Source organism: Hoplias malabaricus, chromosome 12 (assembly GCF_029633855.1).
Source record: "Hoplias malabaricus isolate fHopMal1 chromosome 12, fHopMal1.hap1, whole genome shotgun sequence".
NCBI lineage: Eukaryota > Metazoa > Chordata > Actinopteri > Characiformes > Erythrinidae > Hoplias > Hoplias malabaricus.
The window spans coordinates 36,055,486-36,080,580 of record NC_089811.1 but is presented as its reverse complement, the minus strand read 5'-3'; the positions used below and the strand labels follow the sequence as shown (position 1 = coordinate 36,080,580).

At 44.9% G+C, this 25,095-nt stretch overlaps 1 protein-coding gene across 1 annotated transcript in view; it reads left to right on the top strand.

Moving 5' to 3' along the window:
- pard3bb (par-3 family cell polarity regulator beta b) overlaps positions 1 to 25,095 on the top strand; it is a 309,049-nt gene that overhangs the window by 217,771 nt on the left and 66,183 nt on the right. Inside the window, exons 19-20 of the mRNA XM_066685934.1 lie at positions 12,007 to 12,123; positions 14,544 to 14,822. Of these exons, the coding sequence (XP_066542031.1) occupies positions 12,007 to 12,123; positions 14,544 to 14,822 (396 nt within the window). The remainder of the gene's footprint in view (positions 1 to 12,006; positions 12,124 to 14,543; positions 14,823 to 25,095) is intronic.

The window sequence follows — 25,095 nt, the reverse complement described above, 5'->3', positions numbered from 1 at the left end:
CACACCTCTATCAGATTTGTCATAAGGGCTTATGTTCATAGATTTGAAGGTTGAAGTTGGTGCTGGTTTGTGTGTGTGTGTGTGTGTGTTGGGGGGGCCTCTCTCTGGCACAGATGGGTGTGTGTGTGTGTGTTTGAGAGAAACTGCTATGTGCTTAATGCTAACGAGCAGGGGAACATGCAGTGCTCTGCTGTGTCTGCTCGCCTGTTGAATATTCAGCATTCACTCGCCTGTTTCCTCTAATTACTGGAGAGTATGCAAATGAATTCATCAGAATCAGCTGCTAATTGGCCGCTTGAAGAACCCTGGCTGCTTCAGAGCGAGCCTCTCTGCCAATCAGAACACTCTGAGCCATTCGATGACTCTCCATTGTCTATTCATCGCATTGATATGTTTCAAGTGTTTTTCTAGCCCAATTATGGTAGGCTTCCTTTTACTTTTGCATTTTTTTTTTTTCATTTTTTTTTTTGGTGAATGGCTTCATATTCGATGACACCTTTAAAAGTGAACAGTTTGACGTGTCGTGAATGTTAAGTCAGTGAAGGGAGTATTTTTTTAAGGTAGAGAGAGAGGAGGGGGGGCGTTTAGCCTGGCTCTGTCTGGCCGTCTCCTGATTGGCTCCCACCGTTTCTACAACTGGCACCTATTAAGCTGCTATGGAAACGGCTCTCATTATTTCAGCTGTGCCCCATCGGGAGCAGTGGACAGTCACAAAGGTCAGCGCTGTGACATCACCCTGATCATGGGCTAATCTCATTTGGGCTCTGAATCCAGCAGCAATCCCAGTCCTCTGTCAGAGAAACGCTGATGAAAAGACAGAGAAAGGGAAGAAAATGAAAAGAAAATTTCAATTTCCTCACTGCTTATTTGTCGTTCTCCCTCAGACCGGCTCCGAGATACGCAGGAACATATTGGCTAACTGCTTCCCTCCCTTTTATCTCTGTCCCCTGCTGAAAGTGTTTATGAGCATCTTTGTGTTTGTGAGAAAGTGTGTTTTGTGTGTGTGTGTGTGTGTGTGTGTCTCAGTGGAATAGTGTGTAATGAATATGGAGAGGCTGCAGGGAGAGCTAATTAAAGCAGGCAGGCTTTACGCTGGTCTGCAGGTGTCCTGTAACACTGCTCCTCTTCAGCATACACTAACTAAACACAGACACAAACACACACACACACTTTCAGCATATCTTTCACAGGCTACAGAAAAGTTTATGTCCAAAGCTGCTGCAAGTCTGTTGAAACTTGTTCCTTTATAATGAATATTTTATGCGTGGAACATTTGTCATATAAACAGTTACTTAGTTTTAGGAAGGTGCACATGTTGTCAATTAATTAAATAAAATTATTTTAGTGCCTAGTAAAAGCCATCCAAGGAAAGACAGCCAGTGAATCAGGAATCTGCCTACCAACGTGTGTTTTTGGACTGTGGGAAGAAACCGGAGCACCCGGAGGAAACCCACGCAGACACAGAGGGAACACACCACACTCCTCACAGACAGTCACCTGGAGGAAACCCACGCAGACACAGGGAGAACACACCACACTCCTCACAGACAGTCACCTGGAGGAAACCCACGCAGACACAGAGAGAACACACCACACTCTCACAGATAGTCACCCCGGAGGAAACCCACGCAGACACAGGGAGAACACACCACACTCCTCACAGACAGTCACCTGGAGGAAACCCATGCAGACACAGGGAGAACACACCACACTCCTCACAGACAGTCACCCAGAGGAAACCCACGCAGACACAGGGAGAACACACCACACTCCTCACAGACAGTCACCCGGAGGAAACCCACGCAGACACAGGGAGAACACACCACACTCCTCACAGACAGTCACCTGGAGGAAACCCCCCGCAGACACAGGGAGAACACACCACACTCCTCACAGACAGTCACCCTGAGGAAACCCACGCAGACACAGGGAGAACACACCACACTCCTCACAGACAGTCACCTGGAGGAAACCCACGCAGACACAGGGAGAACACACCACACTCCTCACAGACAGTCACCCTGAGGAAACCCACGCAGACACAGGGAGAACACACCACACTCCTCACAGACAGTCACCTGGAGGAAACCCACGCAGACACAGGGAGAACACACCACACTCCTCACAGACAGTCACCCTGAGGAAACCCACGCAGACACAGGGAGAACACACCACACTCCTCACAGACAGTCACCTGGAGGAAACCCACGCAGACACAGGGAGAACACACCACACTCCTCACAGACAGTCACCCTGAGGAAACCCACGCAGACACAGGGAGAACACACCACACTCCTCACAGACAGTCACCCTGAGGAAACCACGCAGACACAGGGAGAACACACCACACTCCTCACAGACAGTCACCTGGAGGAAACCCACGCAGACACAGGGAGAACACACCACACTCCTCACAGACAGTCACCCTGAGGAAACCCACGCAGACACAGGGAGAACACACCACACTCCTCACAGACAGTCACCCTGAGGAAACCCACGCAGACACAGGGAGAACACACCACACTCCTCACAGACAGTCACCTGGAGGAAACCCACGCAGACACAGGGGGAACACACCACACTCCTCACAGACAGTCACCCTGAGGAAACCCACGCAGACACAGGGAGAACACACCACACTCCTCACAGACAGTCACCCGGAGCGGGACTAGAACCCACAACCTCAGTTCTGTAACAGAGCTGTAACACACCATCAGCTAAAGCTAAAAATAAATTCACCTGCCTGTGGTTTTAATATTGTGGCTGACTGGTGTGTCTCACAGCTCTTTCTCCATGTTGTGCTGCAGTCAGAAGATGAAATGTTCCTTCTCTTCACCCTACATCCCACTACATTCACATCAAACACACAGTCAGCACATTCTAAAAGGGCTGCTGAGACATTTTGTCCCTCTGTTTTATGTGTGTGTGTGTGTAGTGTGTGTGTACAGTAGAGGATTGGGACCTCACCCTGCTGCTCCTCCTCTCCTGAGTTGAAGACTTGTCTGTGGCTGTGTAACCCCTGTGTCTCTGTGAACTGCGTAGAGAGCGGAGGAGAAGGGCACGGAGGGGAAAAAACCTGTTATAAAACCCTTTTTTCCTCATCTCTACTTCAGTAGGAAAAAGTGAAAAAACTAGTTTAAAATGAAAAGAACGAATTTCCCCTCTTTTCCTTAAGGCCCTCAGGGAGCGAGCGAGAGATCTGTGGAGAATATGGGTTTGCCTAGAGCACATCCAGAGAGAGAGAGAGAGAGAGGGAGGAAACGGTAAGGCCTCATTGTTCTTGCCTGCCGGATATATGACATATCTATTACTATATCACAAACTTATTTTACAGCAGGAAGGATGGAGTGAGTAAGTCAGAGAGAAAGAAACAGAACAGCACAGAAGGCAGAACGGGTGAGAACTGTGTGTGTGTGTCTCTGTGTGTGTTTTCCACCCAGTCAGTCAGGGGACTCTGCAGGCTCACAGCTCCTGTAGAGTGGAGCACAGACAGGGGAGTGATGTGAAGAATTCAACACCCCTCAACAATCAACTGCACCACTTGACTCCTCTGTTAGTTAATTTTATAGATAATCACGACAGTTCATTGCCATATGCAGCATTACAGCTGTTTAAACAAGCCTCAGACTGTATTAGCACAACATTAAAGAACTCAAAGGATGAACGGAGCTGTCTGACTCAGTATGAGAACAGTCACCAGCATTCTGGAGTCTCTCGTTAACTGTCAGTCTGTGTAATGGTGTTTGAAGCATTTCCTCAGAAGCTGGCGGCAGGACCTCTTGTGACAGCCTAATTATTGCCTTTATTTATCCGTTTGCTCAACTCTGCTCAGCCTCCGCGTTCGATAGGAGCTGCTCCTCTGGCTCAGGGCTCAGTGTCAGCAGCCGGCCCAGCCCCGTGCATCTCACGCGCTCGTAATTAAGCAAACACGCACGTCGGAGTGTGTGTAACGTGTCATCTTATCCGCCGGATTGCAGCGATTGCTCCCGACTTATGAATGTCAAGCAAATTGACTTTTATGGTGTATTAGAGGAACACTCATATTTGCATTTGTGTGTCCTGTCGCGGTGTTATTGAGCCGAGGCGTCTCCTTGATTGTGCTTGACACTGTCCTTGTGTACGAGTGCATGTGTACGAGCGTGTGCACGGTCACTGCCCCCGAGCTCCCTCGTATTGACATGCGTAATGTTGACATGCGTACCGTCCACGCGAGGTGGCATCGTCGGGGCTGCAGTCGCAGCGGTGTTTAGCATTCAGGCCGCAGATGCGCTGCTCTTAATGAGGAGCTGAATGGGCGTGCTGTGGTCGCATGCCAAACACCACGATGAAATAGCTTCTGTCTAATGAGATAAATATAGTAATTAAGTTATGAGAGTGGTGTGGATACATCCGCACGGATACAGCACCAGACGACCAATGAATGTGTGAGTATGAGGGGCTGTCAGTGTGTGGGTTTAGAACTGTAAGGTTCTGTCTGATAGTTTTGTTGTAGTTACACTGTGTCCACGTAGATCATTATTCTGTTAATAATTAGTGTTGAAATCCTCTGTAAATTACACAATCTTTAAAAAATATAAGAGAGAAACACTTCAGTAAGTGTCTTCTTTGAAGTCAAGTGCAGTGGAGTCAGTCAGTGTGGGAAAATAAAACAATTATTTACTTCTGTAAATGAAGGCTAGTTTGTAGTTGGGTTTGTAGCTTGGCTGCAGTGGTTTGCAAGTAATAACACTGAACATTTTGTAATATTAATATTTTAAACAGTTAATTGAGGGTTCTGAAGGGAAAACACTACTGAATATTAAAGTGCAGTAGCCTTTGCCTTTGGTGCAGCAAATATCTAAGAGAACATATCATGGAAGACTGACAGAGCTTGACGTGTGTGTGTGTGTGTGTGTGTGTGTGTGTGTGTGTGTGTGTTTTAATATTTTTACTACATTTTTAAATGTTATACAGCACATGAGAGGCATTCAGTAAGTTCTTGACGTCAGTGTAACCTACTGATCCTCAAGGCAATTTTATAAAGGTTCTAGGAAGTGATTCCTTCTGAGATATATAAAGAAAACTCATTTTGATCAGCTCTATTGCTGCAATCACTATGTAACGGCCATGACACGTAACACAAGTTGACGAAATGTAAGCGTCGTTTACCTGTTCTCAGAAGAAGAAAGAGCTTAGTCGAAAGTCATTTTCTGATGTTAGGAATAAATGATCATTTACTATGTATGATTATTATTATATATTTTAGGGCGGCACGGTGGTGCAGCAGGTAGGTGTCGCAGTCACACAGCTCCAGGGACCTGGAGGTTGTGGGTTCGATTCCCGCTCCGGGTGACTGTCTGTGAGGAGTGTGGTGTGTTCTCCCTGTGTCTGCGTGGGTTTCCTCCGGGTGACTGTCTGTGAGGAGTGTGGTGTGTTCTCTCTGTGTCTGTGTGGGTTTCCTCCGGTGACTGTCTGTGAGGAGTGTGGTGTGTTCTCTCTGTGTCTGCGTGGGTGTCCTCCGGGTGACTGTCTGTGAGGAGTGTGGTGTGTTCTCTCTGTGTCTGCGTGGGTTTCCTCCGGGTGACTGTCTTTGAGGAGTGTGGTGTGTTCTCCCTGTGTCTGCGTGGGTTTCCTCCGGGTGACTGTCTGTGAGGAGTGTGGTGTGTTCTTCCTGTGTCTGCGTGGGTTTCCTCCGGGTGCTCCGGTTTCCTCCCACAGTCCAAAAACACATGTTGGTAGGGTTACAGATAATGAATGAATTATTATTTTTTAGAATAATTATTTTTAATTTTAAATCTATACAGAGAACTTATTTACTGACCATTTACAACATTTACAAACCAAGAAACAACACTAAATATACAGTCTGTACATTCATAAACCAGTGTGGCCAAAAATAAAAGAGAAGGAGAGTGTGCAGTGTTGTGGATTTGGGGTTCAAGAGAGAGGACTACCCAGGTCCTCAGCTGGAAGCCACAATGAAGAAGAGAATGAAAGGTGACTAGTATCTATCGAACCTCACACTAAACTTTATTTTCTCAAGTTGGAAAAAGAACAGAAGGGAATGAGAGGGGCAGGAGGAACAGCAGTTTTTGTGATGTCATAAAACCAGTACGTTTAGACTGAATATTTTAGTCCATTGTGCGATGAATAGAGGCTAGAACATTGCCATGTGTTTATGAATTATTACTGAATTTAGTGTTGAATCACACAAAAACGAAAAAGTACTTCAAGAAAAAATAATACAAAAATAATATAGAAAATGTGCTCTTGGAATTATTTGGAATTTGAAATATCCTCAAGGTGCTTGAGTAGTGCACCCATAGTTAATGTGATAAATAATATACACACATACACATTTCTTTTACCTTCATTCTCTTGCTTCGTGCTGTGTGTGGATTTGTTCTGTGTGAAGTGTGCAGTAATTCATAAGACCCTCCTTTTATTCATTACCTGTGTGTAATAAACTGGACAGGTTTAATTGGAATTTGTGTTCCTCATAGATCCTGAAATAACAGAGTATTCTCTCTTTGATTGTTCTGTTTGTAGTCAGAAGAACAGGATTCTAATTATTCCCTCATTGTGATCATCCTGAACGTGAAGCTTAAGCACTGTTGTGCTCACTGTGTAATAATTCATTTAGACACACGCTGTGCTCTGTTTGCTTTGTGTGCATGTGTGTGGTGTGTATGTAACTCTTCCAAAATCCAGAGTTAGCTTGACTTGCTAAACTCGGTGGCTCAGATTATACTCGGCTACGTAGCTGCATTACGGAGGTTTATAGTGTCGGATGAATTCGAGTTCGACTTCGATCACATTTACAAGAATAACGGTACCTCTACATTTGAGTTTAGCTTATTGCTAGGCTATTGTCATGAATAATGTTGGTTATTTAGCTAGATACTGTCATAACAGTCAGTCATAACGGTGTTTTACCGCGGCGTTGTTCAGCTGTTGTCCACCAGTGACGTCACGGTTGCGTTCAAGAATTTCCGTAGCGAGCTCGGGTTTTTCCGTCAATTTAATAAAATTGTCAGTTTTAAAGCAAATTAAGCTGCTATTTTCATTTTAATTCATACTTATATATGTCAGTAACTAAAATAATGTGAAATATTCATGGCGTTCATGGCGCTCTATTAGGTGGTGCTTAGCCTTTAAAGAATAGTTAAATTCAGTTCTGCTGGTGATCACGGCTGTGCTGCTCTGTGAGTGGTCACAACAAAATGGTACAAAATTTTGTTTGGTGTGCCAATATAATAGATACTGTGGTTTTTGTTAGTTTTTCTCTTCTTTTTCGTCTTTACCTCGATAAGAATATTGAGCTCTACCCAGCTCTAACATGCACAGGACGCTGTGGAGAACACACGTTGGTAGGTGGATTGGCGACTCAAAAGTGTCCGTAGGTGTGAGTGTGTGAGTGAATGTGTGTGTGTGTGTTGCCCTGTGAAGGACTGCCGCCCCTCCAGGGTGTATTCCCGCCTTGCGCCCAGTGATTCCAGGTAAGCTCTGGACCCACCGCGACCCTGAACTGGATAAAGGTTACAGACAATGGATGAATGAATGATCTATGGCATTGATCCAGTTCAAAATTCGCGAGTGGAGTAAATAATTTAGTTTGTGGAAAAACCAAGTCGGGCAACAAACAGTGCTCTCACAAACGGGAAAATATTTCCCGGAAGGAAAATAAACTTTGAGTAAAGAAAAACCCACATTGTTCGAGGACAATCAAAACAGTGCGGCATACTCACTGCCCTCGGGTTCTCCCCGCAGTCCAGTTTGAATTGAATTTGGTGTATTAAGCAGGAATATTATATTTAATTATATTAACTACCTAAGTGAATTATGCCGTTATTGTTTGCCAAGTTCAAGTGTACTGCTTACATTTCTACAGTAGTAAACACATCATCCAAAGTCATCTCCCTTCCCGTCAGGCCCGGGCGCTCTGCATGCAGTTCACACCACAGTAGAGTGACTGCTCCACCAATGGTCGTATCTTCCATTCATCTGATCTTCTCACTCTCTTAAGTGTGTTTGGGGAAAACAGTGTCTTCCGATTGGCACTTGGAGTCAGTGTGCTGGCAGCGAAATGATTGTTGTGTAGATTGTTTGTCTCCGTGTAAAGAGAGGCTAGAGGAAATGTTGTGGGCAGATGTCCAGCTGCTGATAAGGCCTGAATGGACTGACCTGGAGTGAGTTTGCCCCCTTTTATTGGTCAGGGGCTGAATGCATGAAGAATAGCAGTAGTGTTCTAGGAGCAGACTTCAGGATGTAGTTCTTCTTCCTTCTGGTTTTGTGCATGTTAATGCAACACTATTAATTTCGATATTGAAGAAAAATGTCTAAACAATTCCATGCCTTCGTTTATTCTCCTGTTTCTGCTCGTGTCAGTTTTGTCAAGCCAAAAAAATAATAATGAAATCACACTGAGTGCCAGCCATCTTTCTTTCTTGCCTTTTATTTCACTTTCATTATTGGTAGTTGAGCCTATAATTATGTTTTCTTGATATGATTCATGTAATGAGAGCTACCTGCTGTGCTGAGAAGCAGCAGAAAAAAAACGAATGCCCATTTTCACTTAGAGCTTCTCACACACACACACTGCAGACACACCCACTCTCCAAAGAATGTTTCCACTGTTTTTCACACTTTTTAATAAACATGAAGATCTCAGCGCTGCGAATTACACGCCTGTGAATATTCATAGACCCGAAAATGTAAAAAAAAAAAAAAAAAAAAAAAATCATGTCCCTGTGTGCACAGTATACACAAATACATCCAGACACATGTTCTGCCATTTTAAGATGCACTCTGCTGACACCGGTGTTCTATTAAACACAGGCTGCTTATATGATCACCACAGAAAAGCACTGCCATTAGAATAGACGCTTTTTGGAGCAGCTGTACATGAGCTTATGGTCCTCACGCCTAAAACCAGCTGCAGGAGAGAGGTGTACATTTAACCAGTTTGGAGCACCTTGGGTCATTTCAGGTCACCTGGAAATGCTCAGCTTACTGATCATTCATTCATTCATTCATTATCTGTAACCCTTATCCAATTCAGGGTTGCGGTGGGTCCAGAGCCTACCTGGAATCATTGGGCGCAGGGCGGGAATACACCCTGGAGGGGGCACCAGTCCTTCACAGGGCAACACAGACACACACACATTCACACCTACGGACACTTTTGAGTCGCCAATCCACCTACCAACGTGTGTTTTTGGACTGTGGGAGGAAACCGGAGCACCCGGAGGAAACCCACGCAGACACAGGGAGAACACACCACACTCCTCACAGACAGTCACCCAGAGGAAACCCACGTAAACACAGTGAGAACACACCACACTCCTCACAGACAGTCACCCAGAGGAAACCCACGCAGACACAGAGAGAACACACCACACTCCTCACAGACAGTCACCCGGAGGAAACCCACGTAAACACAGAGAGAACACACCACACTCCTCACAGACAGTCACCCGGAGGAAACCCACGCAGACACAAAGAGAACACACTACACTCCTCACAGACAGTCACCCGGAGGAAACCCACGCAGACACAGGGAGAACTCACCACATTCCTCACAGACAGTCACCCGGAGGAAACCCACGCAGACACAGAAAGAACACACCACACTCCTCACAGACAGTCACCCGGAGGAAACCCACGCAGACACAGAGAGAACACACCACACTCCTCACAGACAGTCACCCGGAGGAAACCCACGCAGACACAGAGAGAACACACCACACTCCTCACAGACAGTCACCCATAGGAAACCCACACACACACAGAGAGAACACACCAGGTCCCTGTAGCTGTGTGACTGCGACACTACCTGCTGCGCCACCGTGCCGCCCAGCTTACTGATCAGCGGTTCTTTATTTTGGTCTTTTTTTCCCTCCCACATTGTCCACGTTAACAGCTACACTTGCCATTTCAGAGCTCTATAGTCCATCTGTTGGTCTGCAAACTTAAAAAAAGCCACCTTACAAACTCTTCTTTGAGGGAGCAATAGGTACGATTTGTTTTTTTGTCACCTGGGCTCCCCCTACAGGTGTGGAGTGTACTTCACTGTTGCAGCACTGTCCTGAAATCAAGGTGTGTGGTGGTGTAGACTTCCTACCCTCCTTCTTAAGTTACATAGTGGAGTTTCTGCAATGCTGAGCCAAGAGTAGCAGTGACAGAGGCTCTGTTCTACCTATTACAGATCAGTGAAGTATGACAATAGCCTTGAAATTGTAACTTTAAAGTAAAAATGCTACCTAGTGTTTCTTTAATGGTGCTTCAATGGTTCAGAAAGCGTAAAGCTGTAGTTTAAATGAATAAAAAGCAGTGTTTTATTATCTGTTCTTACCTCAACGTTACTTTGGTTCTGTGTTAATCCATTAATTAAAGATTAATCTATTAATTGTTTACAGTTTAGCTGTGTCATTTCTGCCTTGTAGTTTTTTTAATTACTCAAAGAATATAAGGTTTTGTGAAACGTGAAACGTCACTTTACTCAGGTTTGTCTTAAGTTTTGCTTGCACAGTGTTAAAGTAAATGTGTGTGTGTGTGTGGTATTTATAAGGAGCAGGGCTGGGATTCATCTGACATTGATACAGTGGGCTGAGTGTGTGGGTGGTGTGTGGGTGTGAGAACACCATGGAGACCCCAGCACACATGAGAAATGACCTGTTGTGAGCTATAGAGAAGGAAGAGAGTGTGTGAGGTGCTCAGTGAAGCAGAAATGATGCATGTTATGAGAACATCTCTACACACCCGTGTGCACACACACACACACACACACACACACACACACACACACACCACTGCAGCTTTCTGTCAGCTCTTTTCTATACATGCAGCCTTTCGAAGTGCTGAGTGAGGGGCTCCTAAGTGGCACAGCGGTCTAAGTGTTGGTCCTCTCATCAGGAGATCATTGGGTCGATCCCAGATAATAACTCAGCCATCCAAGTCCAGGAGTCTGCACTCTCTGTGTGAGGGTTGCCCCCCTTCTCCTCGCATCGTAAGCACCACACATGCCAGCATGGGCATCTCTTTGCTGACAAACCAGATCTCCTTCAAGTGTGTTGAGTTGTCCAGTGATGCTGTGTTCGGTTGTCTTCCCATGTTTCAGAGGAATCTCGTTCTTAACCTCAGCCTCGCAGCCTGGTGGCACTGTGTGGGATTACAACAAATACATTGGGGGGGGGGGGGGGGGGGGGGTAGTGAGAAAAAATAAACGAATACTAAGTGATATATTTGTTCTGAGACTCCTACTGATAACTATACAGAAGAGAACGCATGGAAAGGGCAAATATGTGTACAGTTTAATTCTCTCATTTATTTAATGAATTATAGCTTACTCAAAGTGTTTTATTTATTTTGAACGTTCCAATATTTTATAATAATATTAGGGTGATGCCATTAGTCACTATTTTTATTGATTTTTTTATTCTCTCTCATTCTCTCTCTCTCTGTTTCTCTCTTTCTCTCTCTTTCTCTCTCTCTCTGTTTCTATCTTTCTCTCTCTCTTTCTCTCTGTGTTTTTCTGTCTCTCTTTCTATCTCTGTCTCTCTCTCACTTTCTCTCTCTGTTTTTCTCTCTGTCTCTCTTTCTCTCTCTCTATCTGTCTCTTTCTCTCTATCTCTCTGTCTCTCTCTCTTTCTTTCTCTGTCTGTGTGTCTCTTTCTTTCTCTCTCTCTCTCTCTCTCTATCTCTCTGTCTCTTTCTTTTTTTCTCTCTCTCTCTCTCTGTCTCTCTGTCTCTGTCTCTCTCTCTGTTTTTCTCTGTCTCTCTCTTTCTCTCTATCTGTCTGTCTCTCTTTCTCTCTCTCTGTTTTTTTTTTCTCTCTCTCTCTATCTCTGTCTCTGTTTCTCTCTGTCTCTTTCTTTCTCTCTCTCTATCTGTCTCTTTCTCTCTATCTCTGTCTCTTTCTCTCTCTCTCTTTTTCTCTCTGTCTGTGTCTCTCTCTATCGCTCTGTCTCTCTCTTTCTTTCTCTCTCTGTCTCTCTCTCTCTCTCTCTCTCTCTCTCTCTCTCTCAGATTTGGAAAGAAGAAGGAGGAGAAGAGTAAAACGGAGAGTAAGCCGAGCACGGTGAAGCAAACTTCAGAAATGCTGAGTGAAGAAGAACTGGAGAGAATGAAAGAGGAGAGAGAAAGGTGAGGTCACCTGTGGTCAGTCTGTTGTCTGTATCCTCTCACTGTCATTCAGCCTTTTACATCTTGCGTTACCTTCCCTTACAACGTAGAAGTGAATACACAGTTACTGTGATAGAACGTGTGCTGTCATGAATTTACCACTGTGCAACACAGAATTTAAAAATGAATCTGAAAAGTCCATTTTACTTTCCACAGCAGCATTATGCGCCTCTACTCAAGCTGTTAAGATAATTCCTGCTTTGTTAGTATCAATGCTGCTAGCGGTGGGGTAGAAGCGTAATAAGATTTACAGTAGATAGTGGAACTTAATGAATAGTCATGCTTGAGGCAGCTGTCATAATTAGAATATGCTATATATAGGAGATAATAAAAAAGCAATAAATGACAAGTTAAAACAAACTAAATCACTAGATCTTATCACTCTTCTTTTATCTTCCCCCTTTCTTTGTTCTCGCACTCATTCACCCTCTTGGCAGCAGGTAGAAACTGAGAAGAAGTTTAGTTGAGCTGGAGACATGTGATATATTTTCCTCAGTCATTATTTTTGTTCCGTTTGCTGAGCTTTGGTAAGAGAGATTAGAATAAAGCAGCAGCCATGTCTGCCTGCTGTTCCTCTCCATATGTTCCAGGATGTTCCTTCAGAAGCTGTGTTATTGACTGAGCTTGTTTCTGCCCTCACGTTGGCCTGAGCAGTGCTGGCCATCTCTGGGCAGCTGTGACATCTGAGCAGGACACGGAACAGAGAGCAGGCCTTTAAACCTCATATGAAAGCTTCCATTTCAGGAGTGGAAGTCCTTCTCTCATCTGTTTTTTTGTTTTGTTTCGTAACTCTTTCACCAGAAATCCACTTCTCCTTAAAGCATCATTCAAAAAGGTTGAAGCATCTGAGACTGCAGAACTACAGCTCCCAGGCTTCGAACACTGCCACTCAAACTCAGAGCCAGCAGATTCTCCATATGTGGAATGGAGTCTGCTCTGATATGCTTCAGACAGTGGGTTTGGCTCGCCCTGAGTTCTTCTACATTCTCAGAACAAAGTGGGATGGTCACCATAGTGATGTACTTTACTTTAACTTGAGGAGCAGAATTGATATCGTAATACAAACCGAATTCCAAAAAAAGTTGGGACACAAAACAAATTGTGAATAAAAACTGAATGCAATGTGGAGGTGCCAACATCTAATATTTTATTCAGAATATAACACAAATCACAGATCAAAAGTTTAAACTGAGAGAATGTATCATTTTAAGGGAAAAATATGTTGTTTCAAAAGTTCATGGCATCAACAAATCCCCAAAAAGTTGGGACAAGGCCATTTTTTACCACGGTGTGGCATCCCCCCCTTCTTCTTACAACACTCAGACGTCTGGGGACAGAGGAGACCAGTTTCTCAAGTTTAGAAATAGGAACGCTCTCCCATTCATTTCTAATACAGGCCTCTAACTGTTCAATCGTCTTGGGCCTTCTTTGTCGCACCTTCCTCTTTATGATGCGCCAAATGTTCTCTATAGGTGAAAGATCTGGACTGCAGGCTGGCCATTTCAGTACCTGGATCCTTCCCCTACGTAGCCATTGCTGCAGAATGTGGTCTGGCATTATCTTGTTGAAAAATGCAGGGTCTTCCCTGAAAGAGATGACGTCTAGATGGGAGCAGATGTTGTTCTAGAACCTGAACATAGTTATCTGCATTAATGGTGTCTTTCCAGACATGCAAGCTGCCCATGCCACAAGCACTCATGCAACCCCATACCATCAGTGATGCAGGCTTCTGAACGGAGCGTTGATAACAACTTGGGTTATCCTTGTCCTCTCTGGTCTGGATGACATGGCGTCCCAATGTTCCATAAAGAACTTCAAGTCGTGACTCATCTGACCACAGAACAGTCTTCCATTTTGCCACACTCCATTTTAAAAGATCCCTGGCCCAGTGCAGACGTCTGAGCTTGTGGAGCTTGCTAAGAAATGGCTTCCTCTTTGCACTGTAGAGTTTCAGCTGGCAACGGCGGATGGCACGGTGGAACACATTAATTGCTTTTCCATTATTTTAAATGGGGAAAATTGACTTGAGAAACGAACTTTTCCACTTACGTTCCGGGTCACGGAACGGATCAAGTTCTTAGGTAGAGGTTCCACTGTACTTGTTTGTAAAAGTGATCAAATATCCTGTATTATTGATTTTCTGTGTGAAAATACTAGATGTGCAACAGTGAAATATAATAAATATTAATAAACATAGTGTTTTTTCAGCAGTTAACGTATTTTAAACTTTTTTTTTATTGTATTTATTTTTTATTTTTTAACTTTTATTTTTTATTATCCCTGTGTCTGTTTTTATTTGAAACTCTGCATGCAGAAATATGAAGAAACAAACCTTTTCTTGTTTTGCTTTTGCGAAGTTTTCAAAATTTCCTTTTTTTCAGGATCGAGGCTAAGCATCAGGAGCTGAGAGACCGACAGGCTAGAGACCGTTTTGCTCCCCCAGATGTAGAGGATGATGATGACCCCAACTATGCTCGGATAAACAACTTCAGGGAGCGTCTGAGTCCATCTCAACACATGTACGGGAACCACAGCCTATCGCCACAAAGACCTGGACACCCCTCTCCTCACAGCCCCGAGCCCTCTGCTGAAGACCCTCTGAATGGTCTTTATGCCAAAGTCAACAAACCCAGAGGCCCACCACCACAGGGACCAGACAGGTGAGGGCCTGGCACAGCGATATACAGCTAACGTGCACATCACACAAATCATTTTCAGTTCAGTTAGTAATTCAGCTTATGTTCATGCTTTCCCCCAAAAAACAATAGTCCACAAAAGAGTATTATACATTAACGTTTACCGTTGAAAAACGTTACATTTACAAACGTACAAAGCCTCTCGAGTGGCGCAGTGGTGTAAGCATTGGCTCTATCTTGGGGAAATTGCTGGTTCAAACCCTGGTCATAGGCAAGAGTCATTAGAGGTTATGATTGGCTTCGCTCTGTCAGCTGATTTGACAGATCTAGGCAGTTCTGCTCCAGAGCGTGGGAATGCCAGTTGACATTACATTAGTGGCACAGGGAGAGTACTGCTAATAATTTAACAACAATTAATCAACAATGCAATCCTCGTGGTTGTAGCTTTAGCAAAGTTAGATTAGTTAGCTGATAGTTGAGTTGATATAAAGTGTGCCATACACTGGTAAAAATGTCTGTGAATTTTATGGTGGAAAACTGTAAAACCATGACAGTAAATGACTGCAAACTCTAAAAAGGTTGAAAACAGTTTCTGTAACAGTCAAATACCGTAAATACTTTTATCAGCCAAAATACAATTTTTTACATCACTTTACTGTAAAATATACATTATTTCACTGTTAAACACACAAACCATTAGGGGGCGGTACAAGTGTCCAAGGACTGGGAGGAGCTGAGACTCATTAGGGAGCTCCCAGCATGCTTTGCTTCTCCATATTTTCTGTGATTTTCAGAGTTTCTTTGTTTTTTTCTGTCTTTGAGACTTACTGATTTTGGGTTGCTTTGGGGTGATCACTGTGTGTGTTTGTGTTTCTGTGCATATTATTACGAGACGTGTGTTGGTCAGGAAAGTTCACCATCGGTCTGTGTTCCGCGTGTGGCGCCCAGATACCGAACATTTCTTTAGTCCTTTCAGCAATATCTCCTTTTAAGGGCTGAATACAGGATGCAGTTTGGCTATATCTCAGTCTCCTTTCTCTAATTTGTCACACAAATTACACGTTAATTTTATAGCAAAACAATGTTTCTTTGTTATTTTTATGTAAATACCATGTTTTTTACAGTGTATATCTGTTTTTTTAACAGAAATATACTGTAAACAAAACAGTCCTTAAATGTAAAATGTATGATTTGCCAAAAACGTGACCGTATATTTTACGGTGAAATTCTGGAAACCACAGCTGCCAGTATTTTACCGTAAATTTTACGGATTTTTTTTACAGTGTAGATATCGACAACATAGACAACAGAACTGAGCAATGTCTTGTATTCTTAGAGAGTTTTCTGCCAAATCAAAGTCAGGTGATTAGACTGATTAACGAACCACTTTGGTTGCCCTGATCTAAAGCATCTGAAGTGGAAAAAAACATTTGTTATTGCTTTACTTTTATGTTTTGCCAAAAATTTAAGGGAAAATTGTGTCTGAGGAAGGGCAAAAACATGAAGTGGAAGTTGTGGTCCTATCTCTGTGATTTTAAACGCTGGTTTTGATTTTATTTTCTTTAGAGAGCTTTCTCATCTTGTCCCTCAGCTGCTCTCATGGGTACAGAATTTTATATTAATACTCTGTAAAGATAGGGTGACCAGACGTCCTCTTTTACCCGGACATGTCCTCTTTTTTAGACTTAAAAAAATGTCCGGCCGGAATTTCACAAACGTCCAGGATTTTGTTTTTCTAGAGCTTACATAGAACTTCGAGAAGCGTTTCGTTCACAAACTAGTCCCGCCCTCCCCTACTCCGATTGGTTCGCTTAAGTGAGAAAGGGGCGTGGTGAAGTAGCCTAAAATCTTCTGATTGGACGGTCTGGCTGTAGAGCTACCGTTATTGGTCGATAAACTTCTCTGTAAACATTTAATTGGTCAGTCTGCAGGTCAGTAGTCGTCAACCCCCCCCTATTCAGGACATAGCCTAAGAGTAGCATGAGCGAGAGGTGTGTAGCTCTGGATCTTGTGACATATTCATCCATTTATGACCATGTCAGACTAGTTTGGAGGAGGGAGCAACAAAAACACACACACACACACAATTACTCACATCATTCCCCCACAACAGTCAGCACTGAATTTAGCTTAAAGCTAATGATACAGTTTGTCTCTCTGGGTGAATAAAACCTGACTAATTTCCTCACCTGTCGCCCAGGTGTGAGGAGGTGAGCTGTGGTTTGTGCTGAATACTAATGTGTCTGTGAAGTTGTGCCTGTGTGATTTGCTGAAAGCCTGCTGATGCGATGCTGGGAGACATTTTAACGTGGCGTGATGAATTAGCTATACATCAGCGATGCCAGCGCTAGCACTCCTGCGTTGCTTGAACAGTCGCTAAACGCAAAAGCCACCATGCTGCAAAGAGGCCGCGTGATTTAATACCAGCCACCAAGAGCCATTAAGGAAGGCAAGTTATTTAGAAAGGCCAGCAATTTAGCACAGTCTGCTGCGCGCAACTGTCATAAAAAAAGACCACTCAACCCCTCTGCTATCTCATGGGCCAGGGAGCGCGGAGAGTCATTAATTGTTGTAAAAGTCTCTGCAGTGCTCAGTCTTTGCACGGCTGGTGGTTCATCACGCTTAGCGGTTTTATTTTTTACATCTGAGATTATGGGAATAAATTAGCTCATGTTTACCGTTTTAAATAGTAGTCTGGGACACAACGTAAAAGTTTTAAGCTTAGTTTCAATTGTTAGTATATGGTTCAGGTAAGAATTTAAAAGAGAACGGCATTAGCCTGTGTTTTGTTATACATCATACGTCGTGCCTTGCCAGAATCCACGCAGTGTCTTTAAGATATCTCTTAACATATCATTGTGGTTTGAGGCAAGTGGCTCCATTATTTGTTAAGATTATTAGCCTTAAAGCTACGCTACGAAACCTAACACTCAAACTTGTACTGCCTGTGCGTGTGCAATTTTTCAAAGAGGGACACTGTAAATTGCCTTTATTTGAGGTCCTTAGAAGCGCCTGAATCTTTAAGCATGTTGTATTAGTAAAGGAAGACGCTCTACAGAAGGGAGTCCTGCCAGCTGCATGGTTGGAGATGCATGATCTAAAGTTGCCATGCTAAGCCCGTGACCTTAGGTAGTCCCACACACCTGTTGAAGGACACGTAGCTTTGGCAGGTTTCTGCCTTCACTAAAACTGATAACCCTGTGCAGGTGATTCATCAGTGATGGAAGCAGTGGTGGTCTTTTGGCTCTGCTTTGCTCACATCGCCATGACGTCGCCATAGTTTGGGACATTAAGTTTTTTATCTTGTGCTAACCTTTTGAAGGTGAATATGTCTTAAGATCTTAGTCTGCAGACCACTGGTTTTAGACTAGAGGCTGTGCAGCATTAATATGTGCAGTGTTGGCATTGCAGAATGCTGCCACATGTATAAAAACTCTTTTTGTGTGTGTCTGTGTGATTAGATCCCCCCGAATAACATCAGACAGGGGCTTGTGTCTTTAATCTTTTGGCTTTAAACGTTCCAACAGGCTCAGACTTCCACACATTCACTCCTTCACCTCTTTAATAAAAACTTTAAAGTATATATAATGCGTTTGGATCGTATATATAAATGCCTTAGGACGTGAAATTACAGTGTTAAGGCAAATGGGTGACTGAATAAATAAACTACTTGAATAAATGTGTAGAGAAACATAAGTGCAGATGCTTCCTGGTGGGTGTGCTGCATGATGCATTTAAGTAATTAACATGACTGTGATGCTCATAAATTAGTGCCATAAGTGGGGAACACCAAAAGAGCACCTGTTCCTCAGCTTATTGGGGGTGGTTGGGCAGGACGTGGTCAGACTCTGGGAGCAAGCGCAGCCCCTTCATTCACATCTACACAGTTTAGTACATTAGAGTTTTAAAGATGCCCTCCAGTCAAACGGAAGTCTTTACCCGTGTTAATGTGCCCGTACACTAGTGGTGTATGTAGGTGTAGATGGTGTATCATGCATGAACTAAGCAGTTATCAGCGCTATGGCTGAGCAATTTCACTTTGAAACTTTATTGTTCCAAAACAGTCTCAAATGGGTAAATTCCGACAGACAGAGTTTCATGCATCACATACCAACCGAAGCAATTTGGCCAATTTGTAAGACAGGGCTTTTAAACTGCAGGTGAATGGTGGAAGTGGAAGTGGAGAGAGGAGGGGACTAATTGCATATTCATAGGTCAGCACATACTGGATGAATATATAGAGGTACAAATAAGCCACTTTATAGGCGTGATGGAATTTGTTCTTGGAAATAACTTGTAAATATGTGATTTGATGAAGAGAGATGATGGGTTTGTGGGTTTAACTGATGACTGGAAAGGAATTTTAAGTAAAACAATTGTCAGTGGTCTTCTGAGATGTGGTAAAAATGTATAGTCACCCCATTTTTATTTATTTATTTATTAATTTGCTGATTCGCATGCATTTTTCAGATATCCTACAGACCTTGGCCAGTAGGGGTGTCACAGTGGGTTGTGGGTTCGAGTCCCGCTCTCTGTGAGGAGTGTGGTGTGTTCTCCCTGTGTCTGCATGGGTTTCCTCCGGGTGACTGTCTGTGAGGAGTGTGGTGTGTTCTCCCTGTGTCTGTGTGGGTTTCCTCCGGGTGACTGTCTGTGAGGAGTGTGGTGTGTTCTCCCTGTGTCTGCATGGGTTTCCTCCGGGTGACTGTCTGTGAGGAGTGTGGTGTGTTCTCCCTGTGTCTGCGTGGGTTTCCTCCGGGTGACTGTCTGTGATGAGTGTGGTGTGTTCTCTCTGTGTCTGTGTGGGTTTCCTCCGGGTGACTGTCTGTGAGGAGTGTGGTGTGTTCTCTCTGTGTCTGTGTGGGTTTCCTCCGGGTGACTGTCTGTGAGGAGTGTGGTGTGTTCTCCCTGTGTCTGTGTGGGTTTCCTCCGGGTGACTGTCTGTGAGGAGTGTGGTGTGTTCTCCCTGTGTCTGTGTGGGTTTCCTCCGGGTGACTGTCTGTGAGGAGTGTGGTGTGTTCTCCCTGTGTCTGCATGGGTTTCCTCCGGGTGACTGTCTGTGAGGAGTGTGGTGTGTTCTCCCTGTGTCTGCGTGGGTTTCCTCCGGGTGACTGTCTGTGATGAGTGTGGTGTGTTCTCTCTGTGTCTGTGTGGGTTTCCTCCGGGTGACTGTCTGTGAGGAGTGTGGTGTGTTCTCCCTGTGTCTGTGTGGGTTTCCTCCGGGTGACTGTCTGTGAGGAGTGTGGTGTGTTCTCCCTGTGTCTGTGTGGGTTTCCTCCAGGTGACTGTCTGTGAGGAGTGTGGTGTGTTCTCCCTGTGTCTGCGTGGGTTTCCTCTGGGTGACTGTCTGTGAGGAGTGTGGAGTGTTCTCCGTGTGTCTGCGTGGGTTTCCTCCGGGTGACTGTCTGTGAGGAGTGTGGTGTGTTCTCCCTGTGTCTGTGTGGGTTTCCTCCGGGTGACTGTCTGTGAGGAGTAAGGTGTGTTCTCCCTGTGTCTGCGTGGGTTTCCTCCAGGTGCTCCGGTTTCCTCCCACAGTCCAAACATACGTTGGTAGGTGGATTGGAGACTCAGAAGTGTCCGTAGGTGTGAGTGTGTGAGTGAATGTGTGAGTGTGAGTGTGTGTGTGTGTGTTGCCCTGTGAAGGAATTGCGCCCCCTCCAGGGTGTGTCCCCACCTTGCGCCCAGTGATTCCAGGTAGGCTCTGGACCCTCCGCGACCCTGAACTCGATAAGGGTTACAGATAATGAATGAATGAATGAATGGTCTCCATCACCATCATCAAAACCAAGCATTGAGGAAACGTAGTTATCATAAAACAAATCACAAATGCCACACAATGCAATGCTAGGATTAAGATATTTTATTTTGTCTGTGCAGCCTTCATGCAGCTGATCCTTTTACACCAGTACACAGTACAGAAATATTCACTTGTTTCCCAAGTTGGACGTAGAGTTAGCTGTTCTGGAATCAGCCAAGTTTTTACAGCATACGTTGACCGAGATTTCCTCCCCCAAATGTTTGAGAGCAGACCTCCGAAACCACTCCACTCGCATTCTCTGAGCTGGACACTGCCGGGCCAGTCCTGCACCCACAAAGCCTTGCTTTTATTCTCCTCTCTGAGCTCTTTGCAGCAGGGCGCTTCACCTCACAGCCCCTTGTTTTCTGCCTCTCCATCCTCCCTTTCATCTGAGGGCAGGGCCTGAAGAGCGGGCGATCTGGAGGACGCACGGGTTGAAAAGAGGGAGGCTCTTGAGGCCCTTCTTATGTGGGAAAGAACGAGAGATGGGGGACAAATACCCTCAGCCATGAACACCAGGAGGGGAGCTTGGGGGCTAGCAGCCCTGTAGAGCTTTGCTGCACTTTTCCTGGAGGGGGGGAAATAAAGCTATACTCTAACAACCACAGGCCTCCAGTGCAATGCTCTGCTCCAATTAAAAACTAATCATTCTTCCCCTAGAGAGAGAATCCTGTGAGATGAAGCACAGAAAAGGAGGGTGTGTGTGTGTGTGGGGGGGGGGGGTGTTTTTGTACAGGATACCTCAGAGAGAGAGAGAGAGAGAGAGAGCAGGAGAGAACCTGTGGTGTTGCGTCTCTGTAGACCCTTTTTTGGCACAGAATAAAGGTAGATGGAGAAATCCAAATGAAAAGAGAGGGGAACATGGGGCACACTCAAGCCCTCTAAGTGTGTTCAGGACATGCCCATGAACAATAACCTCCCACACTGCTCTGAACAAACAGCCCCCCAATCCCCATCAGCCAGCCAGCAGGGTCAAAACTGTCCACAGCACGGACCCATCAACCACTGCTCCACAGGTCACCTGTGTCCACTCAACCACCCCATCAACCACCATTGTGCACCCAGAGAGCCCCGAAAGATTTCTCCGTACCAAAACAAGCCTAAATGTACCACAGCCAGGGCTTTTCTCTAGTTTTTTTCCCCCACTTCTCCTTCTCCTCCTCCGCCTGCAAGCGCAGAGCTGCCGCGCTATCGAAATAATTATATAAATCAATAGATGGAGAAAGAAAAGCTTTTAGTGCAGGTTGGGTGAGTGCTGGAGTGCTTTGCTCCCTGTTAATTAATCAGCCATTCTGTTGAGCCGAATGAATGCTCCAGGCGCGCACGCTCCACTGCTGTTTTTACACGCTGCCAAGCTGGTGTCTTAAGTGTCTCCCTGAATCCAAGAGCCCCTCTCTACCACCACCCGCCCCCAGCACACGCGCACACACTCACTCTCTCTCTCTCTCTCTTTCACTTGCACTTTCTTGCTCACTCCCGCCATTCTCTCTCAATTCCTCCTGCAGGTAATTGGAGTGGGACCTGTGTGTTTGTGCTTCTTGTTGGAAAAAGAACCGGAGAGAGAAGGGGGGGAAAGAAAGAAAGAGAGAGAAAGGCCTCTCCTATTTGTTCAAGAACTTCCCAGCTGCCACTCACTCACGGAAGAAAAGTAATTCCTCATCTCTCTCACAATGGAGTACATGCATACAGGGAGACAGGAAGGCAAACACACACACACAAACACACACACACACACACACAATGCTTTCACTTAGTGGTTTTCTCCAGATGCATCTTGTAGCTTAGCAACAAGTCTTGCCTGTGCAGTGTTGGGTTCTGTTTTTGGCAGGAGCATGGTTTAAGGTTTTGAGCATTTTGCCGAAAAGCAAAAATTCCCATTTTTATCCGCTACTAAATTGTCAGCCCCAACTTGTTTGAAAAGTAACTTCTTTTCACTATTTTTTTTGGTAACTGAAGACGTACAGTACAATTTAGTGAGCGGAAATAACACAGGAAGGAGGTTTCCTTTGTGCTGTTTGTCACATTTTTCCACTCAGCACGGCTCTGATGACAGTGTAGCAGCAGTGGGCAACCGAATGTGATTGGACTTCACCTGTGTAGCAGCAAATTAGAATGGAGAGAGTGAAAGTGGGTGGTGGTGGTGGTGGGGGGGGTTAGAGGGGGGGGGGGGGGGGGACATTGATTGCTTGTCCAAATAATGTTATGCCGACCAAAATATTTCTAATTATTTCTTCAATTGCAAATGGCATTTAAGAAGTGCTGTCACTTCTGGTTAGAGCGGCGTGAAGCAGACCTGTCTTTGGGGGCTATCTTTTGTTGTCATATTTCATTTCTGGAAATGTCTACCAATTAGAGCGCAGTGGCCCGGCGCCATTAGTGAAGGAGAGAAAATTGAGAGATCCGCTCTGGTCTCTTCGCAGCTCACGTAGCCTTGCCTCTTAGAGCACACACACACACACACACACATTTCCTCACGCCTGCTTCCCATTCTCACTGCCTAACAACCTCAGCAGTAAGAGCTGGGCTTTCCTCTTTTATGTTTGTGGTGTGAGCAGTTGTGGACATGGCACAAATCTTATACCTAGTGTTGCTAAAGAGCAGATAGCCTGATTCTGTTGAAGCTGGAACTTCAGGATTGCTTGCGGCACAACAAAATCTAGAGCAAGTTAAGTCGTACAATACAAATATACTTCATTCATTCATTCATTATCTGTAACCCTTATCCAGTTCAGGGTCGCGGTGGGTCCAGAATCTACCTGGAATCATTGGGCGCAAGGTGGGAATACACCCTGGAGGGGGCGCCAGTCCTTCACAGGGCAACACACACACATTCACTCACACTTACGGACACTTTTGAGTCGCACACTCTACACTCCTCACAGACAGTCACCCGGAGGAAACCCAGGCAGACACAGGGAGAACACACCACACTCCTCACAGACAGTCACCTGGAGGAAACCCACGCAGACACAGGGAGAACACACCACACTCCTCACAGACAGTCATCTGGAGGAAACCCACACAGACACAGGGAGAACACACCACACTCCTCACAGACAGTCACCTGGAGGAAACCCACGCAGACACAGGGAGAACACACCACACTCCTCACAGACAGTCACCCGGAAGAAACCCAGGCAGACACAGGGAGAACACACCACACTCCTCACAGACAGTCACCTGGAGGAAACCCACGCAGACACAGGGAGAACACACCACACTCCTCACAGACAGTCATCTGGAGGAAACCCACGCAGACACAGGGAGAACACACCACACTCCTCACAGACAGTCACCCTGAGGAAACCCACACAGACACAGGGAGCACACACCACACTCCTCACAGACAGTCACCCGGAGGAAACCCACGCAGACACAGAGAGAACACACCACACTCCTCACAGACAGTCACCCGGAGCGGGACTCGAACCCACAACCTCCAAGTCACTGGAGCTGTGTGACTGCGACACCATCTGCTGCACCACCATGACACCCACAAATAATTGCAATATATATATATATAAACAAATAGAATTGTAAACCAGAAGTTTTTTAAGTCAAATTATTATTTATTAGCAAGTATAATTGAAAACAAAAATCTGATTTGTCAGTCACTTGAACATTTCCAGTACAAACTGGATTGTATTGAGGTCTTGGCACAACACCATGGGCCACATTTCATGAGGAAATTGTCAAAAAGTTCAAGAGAACTTTCCTCAAGTATTTAAATTTTTCATAATTTAATGTACATAATATTGTTAAAGGTTCATCTGCAAAAATGTCTGCAGTGCATGGGGAGCCCCCCCCCCCCCCCCCATGAATTTGCATGACCTTCAAGCCCTCAGATGGCATTGCTGTCTCGAAAGACAGTGAAAACTGTGTGCTGTGGTCAAAGGAGTCAAAAGTTCAGAACATTTCATGGTCTGGGGTTGCATCTGTGCCTCCACATGAGTTACGACAACATTGATGTGGAGCTGTCTTTTGGGGTTTTAGAGGCGGCATCTTTTCCTAGGAAGTCCATGGTTGTTTCAGTATGTCATTTTCAGGCCTCGTTCTGTACCTGCTACAGTGTGGAATCAGACACCTTCCTGTATTGTACATTCTCAGTGTTTTTCTTCATTTCTGTTATGTGCTGATCCTGTCTTATTTCACTTGCTGAATCACAAGGACTTCTTAGGATTGTGAGCATGTAGCTGGTAGATGCAAGCTGATAACAAACAGTGATTCTGAGATTAATCAAACTTCTGTCTCTACCACTTGTAGCTCATTAATACCTCTGACCAGCATACAGTTAGACACACAGATATTTTCATACAGTCAATGGGAAATAACGTGGCAGTATAGTGTAGATCCAGAATACTGTATTTCTGTAATCAAAGGATATTAAAATATGACATTTTCCAAACTATGAAACCCCCAGTTGAATATTCTATCCCCAGTTGTACCTCAGCCAGCTACTTCCTGGGGTCCAATCCAGCACAGCTGTCCGAGGTCTCTCTGAAT